The 22617-nt window shown below is 44.3% G+C and overlaps 1 protein-coding gene across 5 annotated transcripts in view; it reads right to left on the bottom strand.

The window, feature by feature from the left end:
• LOC138165342 (terminal uridylyltransferase 4-like) overlaps positions 1-22617 on the bottom strand; it is a 63173-nt gene that overhangs the window by 15334 nt on the left and 25222 nt on the right. For all 5 annotated transcript variants that reach the window (XM_069093565.1, XM_069093567.1, XM_069093569.1 and 2 more), the window contains 9 exons: positions 21160-21337; positions 19179-19267; positions 18097-18148; positions 15944-16013; positions 14343-14469; positions 11556-11675; positions 10598-10819; positions 9968-10142; positions 4206-4942 (listed from right to left, as the gene is read on the bottom strand). In XM_069093565.1, coding sequence (XP_068949666.1) covers positions 4206-4942; positions 9968-10142; positions 10598-10819; positions 11556-11675; positions 14343-14469; positions 15944-16013; positions 18097-18148; positions 19179-19267; positions 21160-21337 — 1770 coding nt within the window. The remainder of the gene's footprint in view (positions 1-4205; positions 4943-9967; positions 10143-10597; positions 10820-11555; positions 11676-14342; positions 14470-15943; positions 16014-18096; positions 18149-19178; positions 19268-21159; positions 21338-22617) is intronic.

The following is a 22617-nucleotide window of genomic DNA, read 5'->3' as shown; positions in this document are numbered from 1 at the left end:
TTCCTTGTATATGGATCCAAAGTATGTACACTTCAGCTCTGATTAATTGTGCTAAACAGCTGAGGAAAACATATATGATCAAGAATCAGAAACAGAAATCTCCCTTGAGTCAACAACTTCCATCTCTTTCTTTTTTTCAAAGCTGCTGATAGATATGAAGTAATTAAATGACCAAAAAAATGGGTCCAGAAAATAGTATTTTTAAAAAATCAGAGGGCATGGATAATTCAAACGTCTTTATTTACCCCAAATAAACAGCCGATCAAGCAACCATCTGAAGCAAAAAGCCACTGTCTATAATATTCTAGTAACTAATGAAATAGATTAATTTTAAGTAATGGGCTTCTAATGATATCATCCTTTGTAGTGAAAGGCCTAGTGAGAAAAGAGGGCCAGGGCCCACAGTACCCAACTGCCTCCTTCTCTGAGCCTCAGACAATGGGCTGGTGAATAAAAGTGCGTAAGAATAAAAAGTAAATCACAGCAATAATAATGACAGTGATAGTAATAATGACAGCAGCTAGCAGACAGGCTTACCATGTGCTTGGCACTGCAATCAGAATTCACACTTACTGTTAAATAAGAGATTTCTATCAAGACTGTCCTCATTTCTCTAATCACACTTCCTCAAGCAATCCATCCCTGGTCACTGTACTCATGTGGTGCTTAAGGATGAAGGCAGAAAAGCTGAATATTTGTCCCTAGACAATAATGTCCTTGTTGTCCTTAAACCTACTGAGCTTACATGATGCCTATTTTATCATACATGAATTAGAGCTCATATCAATTGCATTTTAATTACATATATAGTAGTACCTGGAGTACTCTGACCTGGTAAAAATATTATGCATCTTTACTCTTAATTTGCCATTTCGAGTTTAAAAGCCTTTGAAAACTTAGTGCATGTAAGACAAATTAATAAAATTAGCGGGAGAATAAAACACAGAAACCCCAGGTAACTAGGAGGTACAGCAGCCCAGTGAAAGCATGACCATCCAAACAGTTCCCCAGAGGAATATGTGGAAACGGTGCTGTGAATATAGAGTAAAGTCATCATTCCAGCCACATACCAGGCTGTTTCTGCACCTTCCAGGAAAATTACCCTCACAGAAACACATTTTCCATTGTATGACAAGCTCTCTTTGGCCAACAGATCCATAGATCATTTTCACAAGGCTCACTCTCAAATTTTTTAAAATTTAAATTTCAGTGCCCAAAGGAGCCCAACTTCCTAATTTTATAAATGAAGAAATAACAATCTATTGGGTTTTCTCTTTCCCTACTTGCCTTTTACCTCCCCCTCCTTACATAACCCTACTCTCCATCTGCACTGTGTCCTCACAATCCCTTGACCCCTAAGCTCTCTCCCAGGCCATCTCCCCTACACTATCCACTCTCTCGTCTTCTTCCTGTCTGTGCTCTTCTCCTGAGTCCCCAGCCCCCTTGTGCCCTTCACTCCTATACACATGCTGCTGACAGAAGATGAAGATGATCATACACACCTGTGTGTGGGTGCTCACTGGGTTCACTACAGATGTGTTACACAACCTTAACTGGGTCCTCCCTGCTGCTCGGCAATCCTCCTCCTCCTCCTCCTCCCACTCTCTCCAGCTCTTCCAAACCTTATGATGCCTCAATGGCTTCCCCTCGCCCCACTCAGTGGAGAAACTTGCCTTAAAGAAGAGCCTGCGGCCATTGGTGGTGGGCTCCCTCTTTTCCCATCACCAGGTGCCTTCTGCCCCTCTCTCCACCAAAGAGGTGGGCTTACTCCTTCCCAAGGCCAAGTGATCCCATTCCAGCCCGTTCCAGCAGATGACGCCCTCTAGCACCGCTACCTTCTCACGGCTTCTTCCCCACTGCCTACAAACACACCCATGTCTCCATCCTGTATCTCCTCTGCCTTTTGTAGCCCGAACTCCAGGAAAAGGACCATTTACAACTGATGCCTCCACTCTCTCTTCTACTATCTTCTTAACCCCTTATAACCCAGCTTCTGACCACGTTATTCCACCAAAACTGATCTAAAGAATGATCTCTTACCAAATCCAATGGCCTTTTCTCCCTGACCTCTCTGCAGCCTCTGACACTGTGAATCACTCTCTCCTCCTTCACATTCCCTTTTCTCTAGGCTTCCAGAACCCCCACCCCCACCTCCCCCTCTGACCACTCCTTCTCTGTCCCCTTGGCTGGATCCTCATCTAGGTCATGCTCTCTCACCATCAATGTCCCCCAGGGCTCTGTCCTGGGTCCTTCTCTCTTTTCCCTCTGGTGATCTCATCAGCTCCTGTGGATTTAATCACCACCTCTATGCTGAGTATTCTCAAATCTACCTTTCCTACCCCAACCTCTCTGCTGACCTCTAATCTCCATCTGCTTTTCAGACACCTCAAACTGGACGTCCAGCAGACATTATATTGAAATCAATATGTTCAAAACAAAAACCATCACCTTTCCCCCTAAACCATCCGCCCAGCTTCCTCATCGCTGCAGAGGGCACCACCCTCCTCTCAGACCTTAGGACTCAGTCTGGACCCCTCCCTCTCTCATGCCCTCCACATCCAAGCTGCTGCCAGGGCCTGCTGATTCACCTCTGCAACATCTCTCCTGACACTTCCCCCACCCTGGTGCTGGCCTTTAGCAGCCGCTGGAGGGTCTGCCTGCCTCGATTCTCTCCCCTCTACAATCCACTTTCCACTCAGCCACCAAAGTGCACGTGCAATCATATGACCCTGCTACTCAACAAACTCCAGTGGCTGCCTGTTGCCTCTAGGATCAAAGACAACATTCTCTGCTTAGCCTCCAAAGCCTTTCACAAGCTTGCTCCCTCCCATCCTTCCAGTTTTCTTACACCTCACCCCCCAAGCACATCCTCTTTGATCCAGTGGCCCTGGCCTGCTGGCTGTCCCATGAACAAGACCCTCCCTCTATTGGCTCTGAACGTTTCCTCTGGCTGTCCTCCATGCCTGCAATGCTCTCCCTCCTCATCTCTGCCTGGCTCCCGTTAAATCCCAACTAAAATCCCATCTTCCAGGAAGCCTTTCCCACCCCTTTTAACTGCAGTGCCTTTCCCATTTCAATTCTTTTCCCTCCATCCCACATACCGCTTGCTGCATAGATATTTGTGTACACATTGCTGCCCCCATCAGATGGTAAGCTCTGCGAGGGCAGGGCCTGTCTCTGCCTCTCTTTGTATCCCCAGAACTTAGCATATACTGCCTGGCACATAGCAGGTGCTTAATAAATGCTTACTGAATGAATGAAAGAATGAATGAAGGCAGTAGCACAGAATGAGTTGACTCAAAATGTTTTACTTTCAACAACAGTATTTCCTAGGCACTGAGCAAGTTTCTGATGATAGAATTTATTACTGGGTCACAGCATTCCAGGAGGGCCACCTAATCTAATCCCCTCACTTTACAGATGAGGAAATTCTCTTGTGCCCAGAGAGAAGGACTTGCCTGGCATCCCACTGAGGCAGGATCCTATTTGGATGGGTCTTAGGGGGGCATCCCCAACTCTAAGCACAACCTATCTGGGTGCCATGCACTAGGAAGGCAATCACTGACAATGTTCCTTTTATGCGGGGCATTTAATTTTTAAGACTATTTCTTCTCAAAGATTGCCCTTTTTTTACAGAAAGAAAAATAGAGGCATCTGTAATTGGCCAGTTTGAGACACACTTAAACCCAGAGAGTAACTGAGAATAAAAGATAAGATTTGACTCCTCAAAGTTCTGCTCTCCCCAAATGACCATTTTGGGAGTGTTACCAAGCATAAAACAACAAAAAAGCATTAAATGCTTTATGAATATGCAATATTCTTTATGGAAAAAGACAAACTATGCCAAATAGGGAAGACAAGCACAACCTGACTTTGTCAAGTTGAGTGCGATGAGACACACGCCTCAGTTTTCTGTGATGCGGGAAAGGGAAGCCAATGGTTTGTATGAAACTTCCTTTAGAACTCACAGGGACAAAACGACGTTTTGGTTTTTAAGAAGCAACTATCAGCCGAAATGCAGATGGCAGAGGCCTGGTCTGTTAGATAAACAAATATGAACAATGAAATGTGGCTCCAGAACAACAGCACCACCAAGGAAAAATGGGAACACTTAGGGACATATAAATTGTGACAAGAGATAACGGACTAAGCCAAATGATCACGGGCCAGGCTAAAAAGCTTTTTTTTGAGAGAACGTGTCCTACCTTGCCAGAAGTCAAAATAAACTTATCAAACACATAATGCATTTCTGGAGGGCAGAGCTGGTCTTCGTCCTTAAGGTCACAAGCTTCTGCCACAGCTTGGCAGTGGGGAGAGGTAGCTGATGTGTCAATGTCAATGCATGGAGTCGGCAGCAAATCCTTGGTTTCTGAGTCGGGCCTGCAGGGGGTCCCCTCGGTGTCACTAATGGTGTCCAGGTCAGGTGACCTGTGCTCAGGGCACTTACACTGGCGGCCGCCCTCCTCCTCCTTCACACTTGCACTCGGCTCTGGGGGCTCTAAGTCCTGCGGCTCTTCCAGAGGCTGGGGCTGTGCTTCACAGGCATCTCCAGGTGTGTCTTCCTCATAAGCAGGGTCAGCCTCCTCCAGGTCCTTTCCCGGGAGGCCGCCGTCCTTCCCACCTCTCTGGGACACACACTCCACTTCGGTGCACTCCTCGGACTGACACACGTGCGCAGCACACCGACTTCCTGGCTTGGTTTTCTCTCCACTTTCCCCCTGGGGAGGGCTACCGCCGGTGGCCACATCTCCAGACTTAGCAGACTTTTTGTTGCTCATTTTCCCCCTCTCCTTCTTCCTGGAATCCACCTTAGACTTATTCCCGTCTTTACTCTGAGGACAAGCAAAGTATTTATAGGCTGTCCTGAACCTCTCCAGGATATATTCAAACACCATCTGGCTATTCAGACTCCGTGCAACATTCCTCTTGAGTGCAAAGGGGTCTAGTGGAAAAGAAAAAGGCCAGCATGTTAAAACAGGTTTCTGAAACACACTTAAGAACTCATGCCTCAGCTCTTAACTCTAGGACTTTCATCTCAAAGCAAGGACTGGTCCTGTCCTCATGGGGCAATACCCACACACAAAGGACAGTGAGCTGGGCGGGCAGCACAAAGTGATGCTGTTCACAGGCTTGGGGCCTACTGGAATGAGAGCTGACTTTGGAGTCGGACGACTTGGGTTTGAATCCTGTCTTTGCTACTTACTAAGCTGTGTGACTGCAGACAAGTCACTTCCCTCAAGCCCTATTGTGTGCAAAATGAAAGGGGTGGCCCTTTTCAGCTCTAAACCTATGGTCTTATGAGATGGCATCTGGACTGAGTCCTAGAGATGGAAGATGGAACAACACTGTCAAAAAGGACCAAGTATGAAGAACAAGGCGAGGGGAGGGGGGGGAGCCACTGGCTACGGAAAAAGGCAGCTGGTATACCCAGAATGAGATAGAATGTGTAAAAGAAAAAGAAGTAAAGATCTTAAGGAGAATTGTGAAAAAAAAAAAAACTGATGAAAGGCTACTACCAGATTTTAAAATGTTATAAGCAGTATTTATTTAGTGCTGGACAAAAACGAGCAAAAAGTCAAGGAAACAATTAAGGACCCCAAACCAGGGCTAAATGAATGAGATGGATCCTGCTGCTGAAGACCCAAGAAAAAGGAACTTGGATCCCACTATGGTGAAAAATGAGTTTAGACTCACACTTTATAATACATATCCATTATGAGAAATTCCCAGAATTTCAACCATCTAAAATTTTTCCTAAACCAGACTTACGATAAAGATTATTAGAAAAATAATGATATTTATCCATTGCAAGTAGCACAAAAAGTCATCAAATGATTGGGGAAAATCATTATATGGATTTTGAAGAACAGCTCAACAAACTATTATATGATATAGTGCAATGGAAAATAACTGGAGTTATATGTTACATAATTAAACAGACTAGATGTAACAGTATATTATATAACTATATATTCCATAAGGAACAGCAAAAAAAAAGGAATTTTCAGAAATAGAGAAGCTGTGTATGACTTGATATAGAACCAAGCAAGTGACAAGGAGAACAATACAACAAAAAAGTAAATGAAGAAAACACTAAAATAAAGAACCCAACACACCCCCTGCCCCATTTCTATCAGTTGGCCAATACTGATTGCAGGGGCTGATTCAGGAACATGCTCCCTTCCTCTCTGTAGAGAAGTGGGGAACCATAGGGGCTAGATGTACACCCTCCATGTCAGATACAAGCTCTGTCCTGGCTAGCCTGGCTTACCTGTTTGTGTCTGGGAGGTAGTTTGGAGGAGTTTTATGGTGAACTGGTGTAAAAAACAAAATGCATCCCTCAAAAGTTACTAACTAATATGGGGTTTTATACAACAAAAACAGTGCATCCAAAATAAAACACATGGGGAGGGGAAATGTGGTAAACACTTCCGATAAAAATGTGACATTTGGAACTAATATAAATCAGTAAGTGAACCATTCCTCAGTGCTTTAAAGGACATGAACAGAATTCTTGGGGGGAGAGGAACAAATTGTTCATCCCAATTTGAAAAACTGTTCCAGTTCTCTGACAATTAGAGAAATGCCAGTGAAAGTAATGCTAAGGGACTCACTCTCCCACCTGCCTCTCTAACTGGCAAAGATCATCATGGACCTGTGACTGCACTGGTGTGGGGACTCCCTCCACCAGCACACGTCACAACCCTTCTCCGCGGTTATGATCTAAGAAAGTTGCCTGGGACTCAGAAAGATTTAGCGGTCACACAGCTAGCAAGTTTAAGTGGCACCAGGTCCAGCAGGCCACCTCCTACACTGTGCTGCCTTCCAAAAGATAGTTTAAAGACAGTATGATTTAATACAGGTGCGGCTGTGGGCAAAGAGCCGTCCTCTCACACTGTTAGTGTGATGGTGAATTGGTACAATCTCTCAATAAACAATAACTCATAAAACAGACACATAATGTGACTAGAATTGATGTTCTAAAGAGGCCATTAAAAGGGAAAAACAACTTCTCTATACGAAATCATTCACAGCCACTTTATTTGTAATAATAAGAAAGTGGAAATACCACTTATTGTCTAAGGCTGTGGAATGGCTGAAGTGTGGACTATTAACATAATGGAATATTATTTCATCACAAAAATGACACGTGAAGAGGACAAAGAAATATGGGAACATGTACACAAAGTGGTGCAAAGGAAACAAGTTGGACCGCCAACACACACGCAGTGACTATGCCAAAACAGCACCAAAATCTTACAAGTTTGATGGAAAAGAGATTAGAAAGAAACACAAAGGAAAAAGTTATTTTGTAAGTAGTTGTTTTTTTTAATTAAAGTGTGAAATGCTCAGGGTTTAAGGTTTTATTTGGGATTTGTTAAGACTATTATTTTTAAAAGAAAGCAAAGAAACACTGATGGCCACGCGGATAGCAGACTCACGGGACCACAGATCTCAGGAGGGATTCCCTGTGCTCCTCCCCCCACCCATCACTCCTGCTTTTAAGCCTACCGTGCTCAGGCTTCTCGAGTGAGGAGCACTTTTTAACCCAAACTTACAAGAGAGTAATCAGACAGAAAGCCGAGAACAAGCAAGGCAGGCAGGAATGGGGCTGTGGACAGATGAAAAGCTGACTCACAGGCTTTTCTTCAATCCTATCGCATTTAGGCCCACAGGAGTTAAGGCTGCAAGGGGCCGCCTTTGAGGTCATCTGGCCTAACACCTTCACTTTACTAATAAAGAAACTGAGTCTCCAAGAGGAGGTGACTGGCCCATAGTCCCAGAGCTGGGAGGCCAACCCAGGGCACCCCTTCTTTACAGCTTGTGCTCCTAGTAGATGCACTGGCTCCATGACGGACAAAAGAGTTCCCCAAAATCCTGAGGGCTGAGATGTCAACCTTAGAGAGCTATCAATGCTCATACCTAAACATGGTCAGTATACACTACACTTGAATTAGAGCAGATACTGTTGTCAATATCTACAAGGCTTCTAATTCGCATATGCTCCAAAAAATGAAATGCAATCAACCTGCCGGCACTGGAAGAGAAGAATGCTTCAATCCCAGCACTTGCTGTGGGACCTCGGGCATGTCACCCCCCCCCCCCTTCTCTGGGTCCCTGGGCCCTCATCTCTAAATTAGCCAAATTGGCCATAAAGTCCTTCCAATGATAATCTCTATGACCTCATATACATTTTTAAAGAGTTAATCTTACTTCCACTTCTCCATAAACATATCACTTATCAACAGAATGGAGAAAAAGCTATGGGTTAGTGAGCTGTTCTTAAAACCTGAAGATAAAAAAATATCATCCCTAAATATGATCATCAAAAGACAGGAGGAACTTCTCCAGGCTTAGGAGAATAAAAGAAGCTGGGAGGAGGCCTCTGGCCCATGACATCTTCCTGACCCCAGCCTGGAGCTCAGAGGATCCTGGCCATTCTTGCTCTTCCCTTTTCTCCTTCTTGGTTCTCTATTTTGTTTGCAAAAGAGTGAGAAAGTACAGGGTAAGGGGTTGGGAGCAATGCGATGTCAGGGAGGGCGCCCCGCCTGAGCCGCCAGCAGACCTCAGCTCTGATCTCAGTTTCTTTATCTCTGGCACGGGGATGATAATGCTGCTATTACCTAATGATTGTTGGTGAGGAAAGCCCTCTGTAAACACCAAAAGGTTCTCCAGAGGGGCCCTGCGCTGCTCTAATCACTGTCTCCTCTACAAGAGAGCATGTGGGAAGCTTGTCTGGGTCTGTGTGAATGGGTGGCCAAGTGCAGAAGGGCAGCGGTGGAGGCCAGGCCAGCAATGAGGAAGTGCAAGGCTGTGTTAAAACAGGCAAGCAGAGAATATGATGGATCAGGGTTCAATCTCTTACTCTAAGTAAGTTTAGGAAAATGTTCTGGCGTTGCAGCTTCTGAATGCAGACTAAAGGGCTTCGGGCTTTCTTCATGTTTCTGACGCTGTACTTTTTTGGGTTACTACCAAGTATGGTTTCTCTATGCCTAAGTCACACGTAACAAACATTTTGGCAGTCATTTAGGTAGACGATTAAAGCGCAAGGAGAGAATGAAACAAGTGAATTCAACCAGACAAATTCAACAAATTTTGAAAAGACTTCACGTCTGAAATAGCCTCCTAGAATACTGGCACTGAAGGAGCTCTTAGAGTTCTAGGCCAACACCCTTCATTTCAGTTTAGGAAACTGAGGCCTAGAAAAGGCAAATGATTTCATAGAGGTCAAACACTAAGCACTCGAAAATAGTGGTCAAACGCTAACAGACTGCATTTACTTAGAGCTTAAAGGCTTTTCACAAGAGTCTAGAAAGCAGAGACTAGATTATCATCCCTGTTTGCAGGCAAGAAACCAAGATTCCAAGAGGAAGTGACTGGCTCATGGGGACACAGCAGCTAAGGCAGTACTCAAACCCAACTCATTGACCTCCAATACACCCACTCTCCTATTAGATAGAACCAGTCTAGGAGGAAGCCAGGCACTTTGCAGGGCAGGAGAGTTCTGCAAGAGCAGCAGGGTACAAGGTCTAGGCTCCAGGCCTGAGGTACGATCATCACGCCATTGTCAGCATCATTTTGGTTGGGACCTGGGATGTCACTGATGTCGAGAGCTCACGGTGCACAAACTCCCTCCACCAATGCAGACTGGCCACTCACCACTACAATGCGTCGATTATTTCTAGGTGGATATACAAATTACATCTGCGTGACCTTGAGCAGATCACTGCCAACTCCAACGTAAGGTGTACTCATCTGTAAAATGGGTCACTTTCGGACCACAACTGTGTGTGTGAGAGCTTCCTGGGCTCTGCGTTAAACAAACTGATGAGAACATGAAATGGGGAGCTGGCGGCAGACAAGGCATTGCACAGAAACTGAGGAGTTCATGATGCTGCGTTAGAGACAGACGAGAAGCGACACAGAAACGAGCACTTTCTGAATGAAACAACACACATCGTCCCACCTTCGATGGCTATCCGCCTTTTAGGCCAGTTTTTGTTCTCTCTTGTTAAGAGTTCTTGTACCCGTACGCTTATGACATACTCCTCCAAAGCAAACTCCAGTGTGTAAAACTTTAACAGCTCTAACCATAATTGTCCCAGGGACACCTGATTTGGTATTTCCAACGCTAACGGAGACTGGAAGAGAAAAGATATTTGTTGTCACATAAGCCCGGCTGCAATGAACACTTCTGACACTCCAGAAAAGGCTGAGAGCCCCATGGTCATGGATGGGTGGCCCTGAATGTCTGAAGGACACATCTGGCAGATACTCTAGGGAGGATTTATGGGAAACCATTGCAAGAACTGCACTGGATAGGAAGGCACAGAAGGCTTGCAATATGGTGTCTAATCCTGTCTCTGTCACTAATTAGCTGTTACTGGAGGGAGCACCCAAACCAATGAAATTATGGCTCTTAGAACAGTTGCTAATTTAAAGTAAATCAATGCTTAAAAAACAAATCCAAACCCAAAGAAGTAAGTAACCCTCAAGAAATGGCCTTACATATCCCTGAGGACTGAGAAAGCCTAGCCATGAAAGAGCAGGCAGGAGCAGGCACCCCCAAGCCTACGCAGATGCGGGGAAGGCTCACCTTGCCATGTCTCTCCTTGGCCGTGCCGCTTTGGGCGTCTGTATCTGAGCCGGTGGGCTTCTTGGTGCCACTCCTCTGATCGGCTTTTGCTTTATTTTCAGAGGCACCTGAGTTCTTCCCGGGCCCACTGGGCATAGGTTTGTATTCCCACTTCACAAACTTCTCGTCTTCGATGCCCTTCAGCTGATGGTCATCAACTCGTTTTGAGTCAAAGCCTTCAATCTAAAACAGAAGCATTCCAGGTAAGTAATGAAATTACTTCCAAGGTAAGTAAGTAATTAAAAAGAACATCTGCCTGGGGCAGCTAGGTGGCACAGTGAATAGAGCATTGGCCCTGGAGTCAGGAGGACCTGGGTTCGGATCTGGCCTCAGACACTTAACACAAAAACTAGCCGTGTGACCTTGGGCAAGTCATTTAACCCCAACTGCCCTCCAAAAAGCAAAAAGGAACATCTGCCTAACAAAAACCAAAATTTTATCTTTCAAAGAGAAAAATCTGCAAATGAGTGCATTTCATTGAATACTGCAGCATTCATTATGGGCAGAGCTCTGGGCCAGCAACTTTTAGGAAGATTCAAAGTTGAGATAAAATCCCTGCCTGCCTTCAGTTTTCAGACTAGGAGAGGAAAAAATACAAACATAAAGTGTCTACCCTCTGAGAGTTGCTATACTGAGGAGCCACCTCCTGAGGGAGGTGGGCTAGCGTGGACTACACCTTCACCCTGAAGCCCACACTCTTCCCAGCGCTGTTGGGAGGATCCAATGAAGCTGTGTTTGTAAAAGCGCTCTCATTAGTTTTGCTCAACATTCCAATCTCTCCTGGCATCAAGCACAGAATGATGCCCAGAGTAAATGGTTCGTAGCCACCACAGGGTGGGGGAAAGGAAATCAGCACATATTCAGGCAGGATGGCCAGGACCACCTCCCTACACACAGGCAGGAGCATGCACATACTTACCCAACTGCCTAAATAGGAAGGAAGAAGAGGGGGCTTTCTTTGTTGAAGAAAAAACATCACCATTAAAGCAAAAGAGTAGGAAGGGATCCCCCCTTCAGCCTGGCAGTCAATATGGCACAACTGAAAAACAAAAAAGGGAAATGAACACCACTTAAAACTTCTACTCAGAAAGAAAGTCAGTTCTGACACCCTTGCCCAGAGAACGTGGAAAATGTGCACCGGAACATAGTAAACTCCCGTTTATCCAGAACAAAAGAGAAACAACGTGCTGAGAAGGGAGCCTTCTGGACACTTGCTAGCTGGGCCCCCTCAGCAGGGGCTGGAACACTCCTGGTGTCTGCACCTCCCACAGCTACTGTGAGCATGGAGTGAGAAAACCCACCTATCAGGATAGGGGACAGGCACTCCAATCCCAGCAGATTCTAGTTAACAGAGTTACTAACCAGATGTATACATGTACACAAACACATACAGGTATATATCTCTCCAGCCTCTGCTAAAGTTGTGCTCAACACAACCTCTCGTCATGAGGCTGAGGTGGTTCTGGGTTCTCTGAGGCTCTGCCAAGGGCCCAGAAGAACAGAGCTGCAAAGGTTCTGAGGGTGGGCCACAAGACTGACTGCCTGCCGCCACCTGAGGACAGGGGAGAGGCTCGTCGCCCTAGGGTCGGAAACCAGGTGATCCACTGTTCTTGGCCACAGCGACTGATGAAACTACTAAATAAGGCATGAAGAGGCAGGAGTGTCACTTGTAAAGATGAAGCTATGGCTCCCCAAAGGAGCTCTGTGTATTTATTGGACAGGTGTTCTTGCTGTTCAGTCATTCCAGTCGTATACAACTCTCTGTGGCCCCCTTTGGGGTTTTCTTGGCAAAGACACTGGAGTGGTTTGCCTTTTCCTTCTCCAGCTCATTTTACATTGGAGGAAACTGAGGCAAACGGGGCTGGGTGACTTGTCAGGGCTGCATAGCTGATAAGTGTTTGAGGCAGGAGTTGAACTGAGGAAAATGAGTCTTCCTGACTCCTAGCTGCCCCATTTACTGTACACTGATGAACTATTTTCAAGAATTACACGACTGGCTCTTTGATACAAGACAGAAAGGAAGGATGCCCACACAATGGAAGACTTCTGGGAGGCAAGGATGAAAAATGCCAAGAAAAGGGCAACACGGATGGGATGCAGGACTCCTCAGGTGGAGGAGGTCACGCTCTGAAATGAATGGGACATCAGCAACACAAGGCTACATATGACAACACTGGGACTTCATCTTCCTCTGATGGGCTCTCACACGTGCAGAGCGCATTTATCCTGAACCTGAGCAGGAGCCAAAGTTCTGGATTCTGCTCTCAGGCGATGGTTCTAAATGGGACCAGAACCTCTAACAAGGAGAGCAGACTAAGAGAAGACTCCCACAATGAGAGTCTCTTTCAGATGCCAACAGCTCTTGGTTCAGCAGTAAACAGTGATGGTCCGATAGGTAACCAACTCCCCAGACTCTGATTAGCTTGAGATAAGAAGACTTCCCACCTAGAGATAAAGGGAACTTTATCTAGAGACTTCCATCCCCTACCAGAAGTCGGGAGAGTGCAGCTACTCTGACAATGAGATTGCCAGGATGTGATAAGTGATCAGATTCATGAGATCCTAGAATGTACAGTAAACAGTGGATTAATTGTAATCTGACAGTGTTAGGCACAGGAATAAATTCTATTCTAGCTTTTGGGGGCTTAAATTAAAAGAAGCTGCATATACTTCACTAGATGTGTAAAAACAGTTCGGAAGATTGAAGAGGGAAAAATATTCCCCAGAGGCCAGGCAGCATAATTAAAACAACAACCAACAAAGTTATTGACAATAAATTGGGAGAATAAAAGCTATGAAATGATAGCCCATTTCAAGTAACACAAGAGGCAAGGATGTCCTTGTCATGATCCAAACAAGGTGAACAACAGCCTTTCAAAGCTCTACCAGGGCCCCTCAAAGCACACATTCCTTGAGGGAAATCAAAGAAAAAAGAAATTCAGTGTCAAAGGCTGAGGGAAGATTCAATGAAGTACCCTAGGGAAACAGGGACCAGGTTCTGTTTTGAGGGTGATTGTAAAGGGAGAGTGGAGACTGAAAAGTGAGGGAAATTTGGCTGGAGTATGTAAACGATGGTGACAGGTATGAGAGCTCAAAGAGAATTAATGTTTATTAAGATACGAAAGAAGGGCCTAAGCTGACAGCTTTCTAAGGCAAGCTGCACTGCAGACTATATTCTTCAAAGATTCACACCCAGGCTCAGCCAGAGGTCTACTCTACACACGTGGTTGGGGGGGACCTGCACGCCAGGAGAAAGGTGTCAAAATTTGCCATGGGCCACTCAAACCAAATTAAAATATAAATGGGAAATGCTGAACAAAATGAATAAAAAGGCAGTAAGGCAGAAATGATGTTAATGTGTCATGTTCAGAGCCAATGAGCAGTCAGGGATCTGCTTCTAATGACTCTGAGCCCACAGCCTCAGAAGACACTTAAAGAAGCTGCTGTTGCCAACAGAGCTCATTACCTGATGATTGACCTGTCCTTTACCTTAAGATTTTCACCAAGAATTCTTTTTGTTGGGCTTTTCCTTGAAGACTTTTCCAGTCTAGTGGGATGTACATTCCATTGGCAGAGATTTCAAGAACCCAGGACAGTTCACCCCCATGCCACAGAGAGGCAGCAGAGAACTTTAGCTGCCATGTTAGTGCAAGAAAAATCCTGGTAAATTCTCAAAGTGAAGTATTTTCTCCTAGATTCCACTTACCCTAGCCCAGTAGCGAAAAGCTAACACCAAGGGGGTTAGGACAGGCTCTAGCTTGCCAAGAGCAGCAAGCAAATCAGTTGTGAGGCATGCCACATCATTTCCAGCGCTCACCTTACAGATTAAACCACTGTCAAGAAAAAAGAAAGAAACTTCATTTAAATCACTAACATCTTGGACAGTCTATCATCCCACCAAAACCTATAGCTATCCTTCTAAACTCACAACATTTCAAAGTCTAAGAAATTCCCCCAAAAGTAAACATTCACTAAGAGCAAAGGCCCTGGGTCTAGGCACCGAGGAGAGACACAAAGATGAAAAACGTGCACCCCAAATGAAGGAAGCCCTTTCTATTACCAACCTGATCTGTACCGAGGCCTTACTTTACTGTCATCTTGCCTGGGCAAACTTTCAACAAATACTCATCTGCGGATCATGTTAACATGAGCCATAAATTTGGGTGGTGGTTTAAATGGTATCTTTAGAGCTTCATCGCTGGAAGCAACCTGAGCAATCACTGAGTTCAAACCTGTTATTTTAGAGATGAGGAAATTTAGGCCCAGAGAGGTCCAGTGACTTGGCCAAAGCCCCCATCAGCAGCAGAGCCCCAGGGAAAACACAAAAAGATGATCTCAGATTTGGAAAGGATATTGGTCTATTGTTCATTTCCTCTGTCTTTCATCTTTAATCTTTCTGAATCTACCTACTGGCTATCTCTCCCTCTCTCCATACATATGCATACACATACATATGTGTAAAATCACTTCTATTAAAAAAACTACTTCTCTGTCATCACAATTTATTGCATGTTCTAGCCTTTCTCCCCCTCGCAGTTTATCTTCTACAGTCCCAGTCTTTGCTATCACTCCCTTCTACTTTCCCCCAGGCTCACTTGTGTGCACATCTGTTACATTTCCCCACCTCCTTGAAGGCAAGAACTGGGTCTTTTTCATCTTTGAACCCCCAGTTTCTAGCACAGGGACCAGTACAATGAGGTACTTAAAAACAGTTGCTGAATTGAATTATTCTTAGGAACAGTCTCTTGGCCACAATGGAAGTAAAACTCTTTGCCCCTACAAATCAGACTTTTAGGAAGTTACCTGGTACTTTCTTTAAGAAGTATATAAGAGACCACAAATTATTTTCAACCACAATGGGAGAGGCTGTGAAACAAAAGTCGGAGTGGGAGTAGGGTTAGTGAAGACTTCATTCAAGAGGACAGTATTTGGGCACCTTTGTCCTTACTACCATCCCACTCTGCTCACAGTGATCACTTAGGATTACTATTCTGAGTTTGGGTTTGTTTTTTAATACTTATTTCAATTTCAGTTTTCAATATGGCAGGTTAACCTATCAATGCCTTACAAGAAGGTCAAAGAACCCACTAAAGTTTCAGCTAATGCCAGGCTGATAATTTACACATATACTTTAAAAACAGACCACTCCATCTAGAAGCACATCTTTTTGTTAAGCACATTATTTCTTTCAGAGAGAACAGTTCAGAGACCCAAAAGGGAGACTTTCTTGCTTATTCACTATATTGTTCCTTTAGTTGAAAAGAAAAACCAATTCCTATTTTTTTCTCTATCATCATCACAACCAACCTCTTCACATCTTTGCAAAAGACAACAGGAACTTTGGCATGAAAGTCAGACTCCACCTCTGAGTATAATGCTGATAAAGAAAAACAAACAAATGTAAGCTGTGTCATCAACAATTTAAATAACATATTCCTTCTAAAATCTCATGTTATTTCTCTCTTTTTCATTATTGGTATTGGAAGACTATCCCCTTTATCTACGCACCTGCTATATAAGTATGGATAGACTGGAAACACTGCAGAAATTCTCATCAATTTTTTTTTTAAAGAACCCATGTCCATAAAGGATCAAAGTGTCCTCTATTTTGTTAAGAGTGTTCTCTGGCAAGAACTGAGCCCACAAGAGTGCTATGGTGACTACCTATAATGAATGGGTTAAGAGTTTAGGCTTTCCAATCGGCATGCAAACAAAAGGTTGCTAACACTGCTCTTCTGTTACTATTCTTGCTGTTGCACAGACCCACGTCCAGTGCCACCAATAATAGACCTAGGACAAAAGAGGATGTTGAGGGTCGGTCTACCTCCTTCCTTCAACCCTCCACTATAGACCCAATGCACCAAATATGCAAAATGGGTGACTTGGCGATCTTATTTTCAATTTCCAGAAGATACCCAGTCCTGGTCAGAATAAACTGGGAGAAGCCTGGACTAATGACATGTGATATGCCTTTATATATCTGTACCTCAGTACAGAATACAAGCACACATGCTACTGAGTCTAAGAATAAAACAGGTCCGTTCAGGTACTTACAATCTGCCTCCTACATTTTAAACATTGCTCTGTAAGTCATCAAAGTTCATATCAAAATGATGAGAGCAAAATCCTCTTGATTTTTCCAGAAAACTAAAAAATAGCTAAAAGGAAGATAAAATCTAAAAAGTAAAGGGAATGTGTTTGTTGTAGGGGAGAAAAAATACTGGACCTGGGGCCAAGAGACCTGGGCTTGAATCCTGTTTCAAACTGTGGGTCTTAAACTATTGGTGCCTGTTTCCTCAACTATAAAATGGGAATATCTGTAGGACTTCCCCTCTGAGTCATTTCTATCATTATTATTATTTTATTATTAAAGATAATGGCATGAAGTTGGAGGGAAGCAAGATGTGTAGAATCGTGCAAGTGACTGGGGTGATGGTGGGCAGACAGTGGCAAAGAACAAGAGAGAGCCAGGAAGATGCAGAGCCTGGAGGGGGGCTTTAGAAAGGCGACCCCTGCGCCAAATGCCCATCTTTTTTTACTAAGCACTTAAAGCAAATTAAAGAAAACACAGTAAATCAAAATCTGAAAAATAGGAAGTCACTGAAAATATTTTTCCATTTCAACATCAAAATGAACACAAGAGCTCTCAGGAGGAGCTCCTTGTGAACAAGGCTTGTCTCACTCTCTGGCTCTATGTCCATAACATCCAGCACCGGCTAGGGTGCATAAGAGGCACTTGATAAATGTCCAACGGACAATACATGTTGTCTGATTGACTGAGAGGCTCCAGTGTCCCGGGAAGAGCTGAACGAGAGAGTAACCGGACACTCACAGTTTGCTTTGGGACAATGTGTGCTGAGCTCTGGGCACACAAAGACAAAGACTGTCTAATTAGTATATAAAGTCTTCCTTGGAAACAGATTCCTGACCAACTTTAACGGTCTTCCTGCAAGCCAGAGCAAATCAGAAAGATAAGACAGGTTTATTGTGTGTGCAAGATTATGTTTTCAGTGAAAGACTAAACTTGGTTAAATTTGGGGCTATAAAACATCTGCACATTTACAGAAAAATGTATTTTCTGTATTAGCACCTCTACCCCTTTCAAAGTCTCTCTTTTCATGATTAGAACTAGTTATCTTTTTTGGCATAAGGATTTCTGCTTTGACAATATTCAAAATAAACAAACAAAAACCCCAAATCGACCACAACTTTTAATATAACTGCTTTGATTATACTTACTTTTGACTTTTTGAGATTGCAAATAATCTTTTCAAGAGCTAGCATAGCTACTATTTAAATCCCAGGATAAGCACACTGAAAGAAATAAATGTTTTATCTATCCAATGACTCAAATGTGCTAGGGATATGAATTTTAATTTTGTTAGATACATAAGCAATTTAAACTGAAAATATCCTAACACACCCTTCTTTGGAAAGTGCCAATTAAAAAAGAAACTTACCACAGTTTTTTAATATGTCAAGCACCTGAATCAGAACATCTGGGTGACTCATCTAAAAAAATTATAAGGTGAATCAATACAGGCGTACAGGCCAAACGGCAAAACATCAGAGTGAACTGAGCCCCTCGAAAGGGCATTTTAATACAAAATTACTGTCATTATTTTAATTTAAAATTATAGAGATGAAAAGAAAATCAATGTGCTTTATGTTTTTATTTACCGTCTCAATCGCAGATGTACAGTTTAGCAAATGATGTGGGCTCAGCAGTTAGGCACCCTTACAAGGACTTGTGAGTCCTTAGAGAGAGAGCTGATGTTACAATTGTGTTGTAAAAGTAAAGGGGCCAGTACATGCTCTGAGTGCTTGTGGGGAAGGATCTGGGGTGGGGAACCACCAGCAGACTGTCCAGGAGCCTTACCACCAAAATCTGTTTCAAACAATAAGCTCGTCAGAGTCTTAATGTTTAATATTTATAATACTGCCGTTAATGAGAGAGATGACTCCACCAGAACAGAAACTGTGACATATTTAAGTCATGCCCAAACCAAACTTCAAAAAGGTACATTTTATGACTCAACAAATCTGATTCAAGATCCATGTATACAAATGATTAAAAAAAATCCATTCCCTGGACATAGGCCCGGCAGTGAGGCAGAGCATCAAAAGGCCTGCACTTGGTGGTCGGGAGGCGTAAGAGGAGACTCCAGCTGCCAAAGGACACTTCTGAGGGTCAGTGGGTCAGCCACTTACCTCTTTGGCCCTCCTCTGTAGGTCCAAAAGGCTAAGAGTCTAACCCAACTCCCACAGCTTTGTTGGCAAGAAAGCTTTTTGTCAAGCTTGGAGTCCTCTTTCGAATGGTGACCTGTTGCTATTATGATCATAATGGTCAGCCTCCAGAAGAAGGGGGGGCACCCATTCAGCCCCCTCCTGCTTAGAAGCATCTGCACTAACAACAACTTGCAGGACTCAGGCCTAAAGAGGCTACAGTCCTCCTACTTTGGGGGAAATTTCACCAAACAAAAGCGACGCGAAGATACTAAGTTCAGAGGACCATTGACAGGGTACTATTATGACTACTTACCTTGGATGGAAATTTTACATCTATATTAACATCACTGCTTTTAAAAGCAAACCTAGTCAGAGAGGAGCCATACAGCCTAAGCGAACAGTCTGGAAGACAAGAGAAGTGCATTAGGCATAAGACACACAAGATGATGGTTCCCTAAAGAAATTACAGCAAATGAACCACAGACATACCTCCTTCTGTTTTTCCCCTTCTCTAACAGGTGAACTCTGACTAGCAACAAGACCAAGTAATTCTATGTTTCAGCTACTGAGGCAAAGGCAGCTTAGCATCAAATCTCAGACTTTAATTTTATTTTCATTAACAATTTAACTTGGAGAGAATGGAAAGCTTATCCTTACAAATGCAAACTTGGCTACAAACCAGTGATGTTCTGACCACACGGTTCAGAGACTATTTACTACACATAAGGAAACAGCATATCTGGGCTAGAAGAAAAGCCATGAAGACTCAGTGTGGATGAGCTGTTCAGTGCTGAAGAGCAGCTGAGTCATTAAGAACCACGAATACTGATGACTGCCCCTGGGGTCTTCTTGGGCGTCGTGGCTGCGCTTCTATTTTAGAAGAAAGGCAAATGGGAGAAAAGGGGGCTGGCCAGGCCACCTCCAAGTTAATCTCAACGGGACTAGTCTGAAAGACAACATGCATTTAGGAGCCTAAGGATAAATGGGGCGGCCTCTCCTATGGCTAAGGGTAGAGTTAACAACAATTAGTTTTGGAAAGGCGAGAGAGAGTTCTCCCTAAACCTTGATTTTATCTCAGTCTCTTCTTGATGTAGAAAAGCTTGACTTGTTATCAAACGTTTGAAAATGATCTGGCTAAACAAAAGAGGTACAGGTAATTTTCTCTTTTACATTTTTATAAGGCCTGTCTTCAAGAACTAGGACAAAAGGGTCACCTATTAGGAAAACCCTTCCTATTTCTAAGATCCGTGAATATGTCTGTAAGTGCACTGCCCTCCTTATGTCAAGCTCAATCCTTCCAGGTCTCAGAAGATTTTTTCATGAGTTGCTATGACCAAAAACAATCATCACCTTCTGGCAAATGTTTTGATGATGAGCCTCCCAAACTTAATGAGACTGATTTTCTCAGACATCAGCCATGTGGGCCTACATCCAAAGCCCTACAGACTGGCAAGACTGACCAGAGCTTCCCCATGCCACTGCAGGGTCCTAAGGCCCCCGAGGTGCACCACAGTGAAGGAGGAATACCAAATGTGCCAATGCCACTCTGCCTACACTGAGCTCCTAGGATCCAGTGATCCCCAACCACTGGAGGTGGGAAACACTTGAACCCACTAGCTAAGTAGAAATTACAATGATAACAAAACACTTCTTTCCCAATCAGAATCTAATCCATCATCCATCTCTGGACTCATCAGCAATGGCCCCTCTTGTGTTCCTTTCATTCTCAGTCAGAAGTGGCCTCCATTAACACCTCACTCACCGAGGCGTGGTGTGGTGTGGATGTGACTCTGGGTTTTTGACGGCTGCCATCTCTGGCATGTCCTGCTAAACGAGGCTGCCCAAGGGTCAGTCTAGCTAAGTCTGGACAGCCTCACAATCACAGCAACTCACAAAGGGCTCCTTCTCAAGGTATAAAGAAGGGTTATGTGGTCTGTCTGGAGAGGAGGAGCTTATGGAGAAAAAGCGTCATCTTACAGCTCCAATCCTGAGGCCACCTGCTGGTGAGGCAGGGGTGCCTTCTAGCTGTTGCACACTTATTTACCTCAATTCTCCCTGGTCCCTTTGTAAAACAGAAACTTACAATGACCAGCTCTTCACTGCTGTTTCTAAAACAATACAAAAATATTGCTTTCAGACGAGTCCCTGAAAGGCAGAGAAAAACTACCTTTTAAAGTAAAAATGTAAATAAAAACCTTCTTCTAAGATAGAGAAAACGGAAGAAGATGAAAGGCTCTATATAAGAAAAGAAAACCCTGGCTGAGGATGATGGTGCTGGTGGTGACCCTCTGTACCTGGCAGGCGCTGCTGGACAACCTTTTCCATTTCAGTCACAATCTCCTGCCGGAACCCAAAGTCAGTGTCAGAAATCCCTTGTTCTTTGGCTGCTTGCATGAGGGTGGAGCTCAAAGCAGCCAGCTGGGCAGGGGAAGGGGGTGGCAGGGCTCGGAGTTCATTTTCTTCCTGTTTTTCCTATCATGGGACAAAAAATGACAAGGTGAAGTTATGTATACAGGTGACAGCACGAGCAGCCTAGAGGCCCCTGAGCTTGGAATCAGAGGGCCTGGGCTTCAGTTCAGCAAACATTTACGGAGTGCCTACTGCGTGCAAGGCCTTCGGCTAAGCACCAGCTATGGATCCTGTCTTATCACCTGCTAGCTCTGTGACTTGGAGCCAGTCACTTAATCTGCAGGCCTCAGTGTTCTCAGCTATTAGGGCGAGGGGCCTGGACTAGATTCTCTGCGTAAGGACCCTTCCAGCTCTAAATCCTATTTCGAATGCTATGAAAAATATTGACTAGGCACCTACCCAGCACCTATTAAGCTTAAGATCTAGCAAGAAGAGGCAACATGTACATATATGACTGTAATAACTTAAAGAGGGAGAAGGTCAGAGGCATTAGGGAGGAATCCAGGAAGGCCTCCCAGAGGAGGAGACTGAGCAGAGCTCTGAGAGAAGCAGGGGCTCATAAAGGTCCAGGCAGAGGAGACAGGGCATTCCAGACACAGAAGGCAACAGACCCAAGGAACCACACAGTAGGCCTGAGCAGAAGGAGGCCTCTGTACAGAGGGATCCAAAGCAGAAAACCAGAAAGGTGAGTGAGAGCCAGAGGAAATGCCAAGGTAAGAAAGTCCTATTTTATTTGAGAGGCAACAGCACGACGTTAAGCACTCGAGAGTGGGGGCAGGGTTGCATGGTCAGATGTGTGCTTTAGGAATATCAATCTAGCAGCTATCTGGAGGACAGCTCAGAACAGAAGGGAAGGGAATAAGCACTTATCTAGCACCTATGTGCCAGGTACTATGCTAAGAACTTTACAAACATCTTATTTGATCCTCACAACAACCCTGTGAGACCCTCATTTTACAGTTGAGGAAACTGAGGCAAGCAGAGATTAAGTGACTTGCCTAGGGTCACACAACTAGTAAGTATCTGAGGCGAAGATTTGAACTCAGGTCTTCCTGACTCCAATCCCAATGCTCCATTCACTGAACCACCTAGCTGCCTCCAGAAAGGGAATAGACCTGATTTAGAGAAACCAATTAAGAGGGACTGCGCTAATTTGAGGAGGGTCCAAATTAGGGTAGAGGTCTAAGAATGGAATGAAGAGGACAGATGGAAGAGATTTTGTAGAGGCAGCATGAATAAGACCTGGAAAGCTGGTCACAGGGAATGGGGGGACAGGGAGAGTTAGGAACTCTAAGGGCTCTGGTCTGGGTGACCCCAGGGATGGTGGAACCAATCACAGAGAT

Source organism: Petaurus breviceps, unplaced genomic scaffold (assembly GCF_028583685.1).
Source record: "Petaurus breviceps papuanus isolate PSGF00001 unplaced genomic scaffold, PetGlider_PUasm1.0 208, whole genome shotgun sequence".
Taxonomy (NCBI): Eukaryota; Metazoa; Chordata; class Mammalia; order Diprotodontia; family Petauridae; genus Petaurus; species Petaurus breviceps.
Note: the sequence above shows the minus strand (reverse complement) of the source record. Positions and strands in the feature narration are given on the sequence as shown.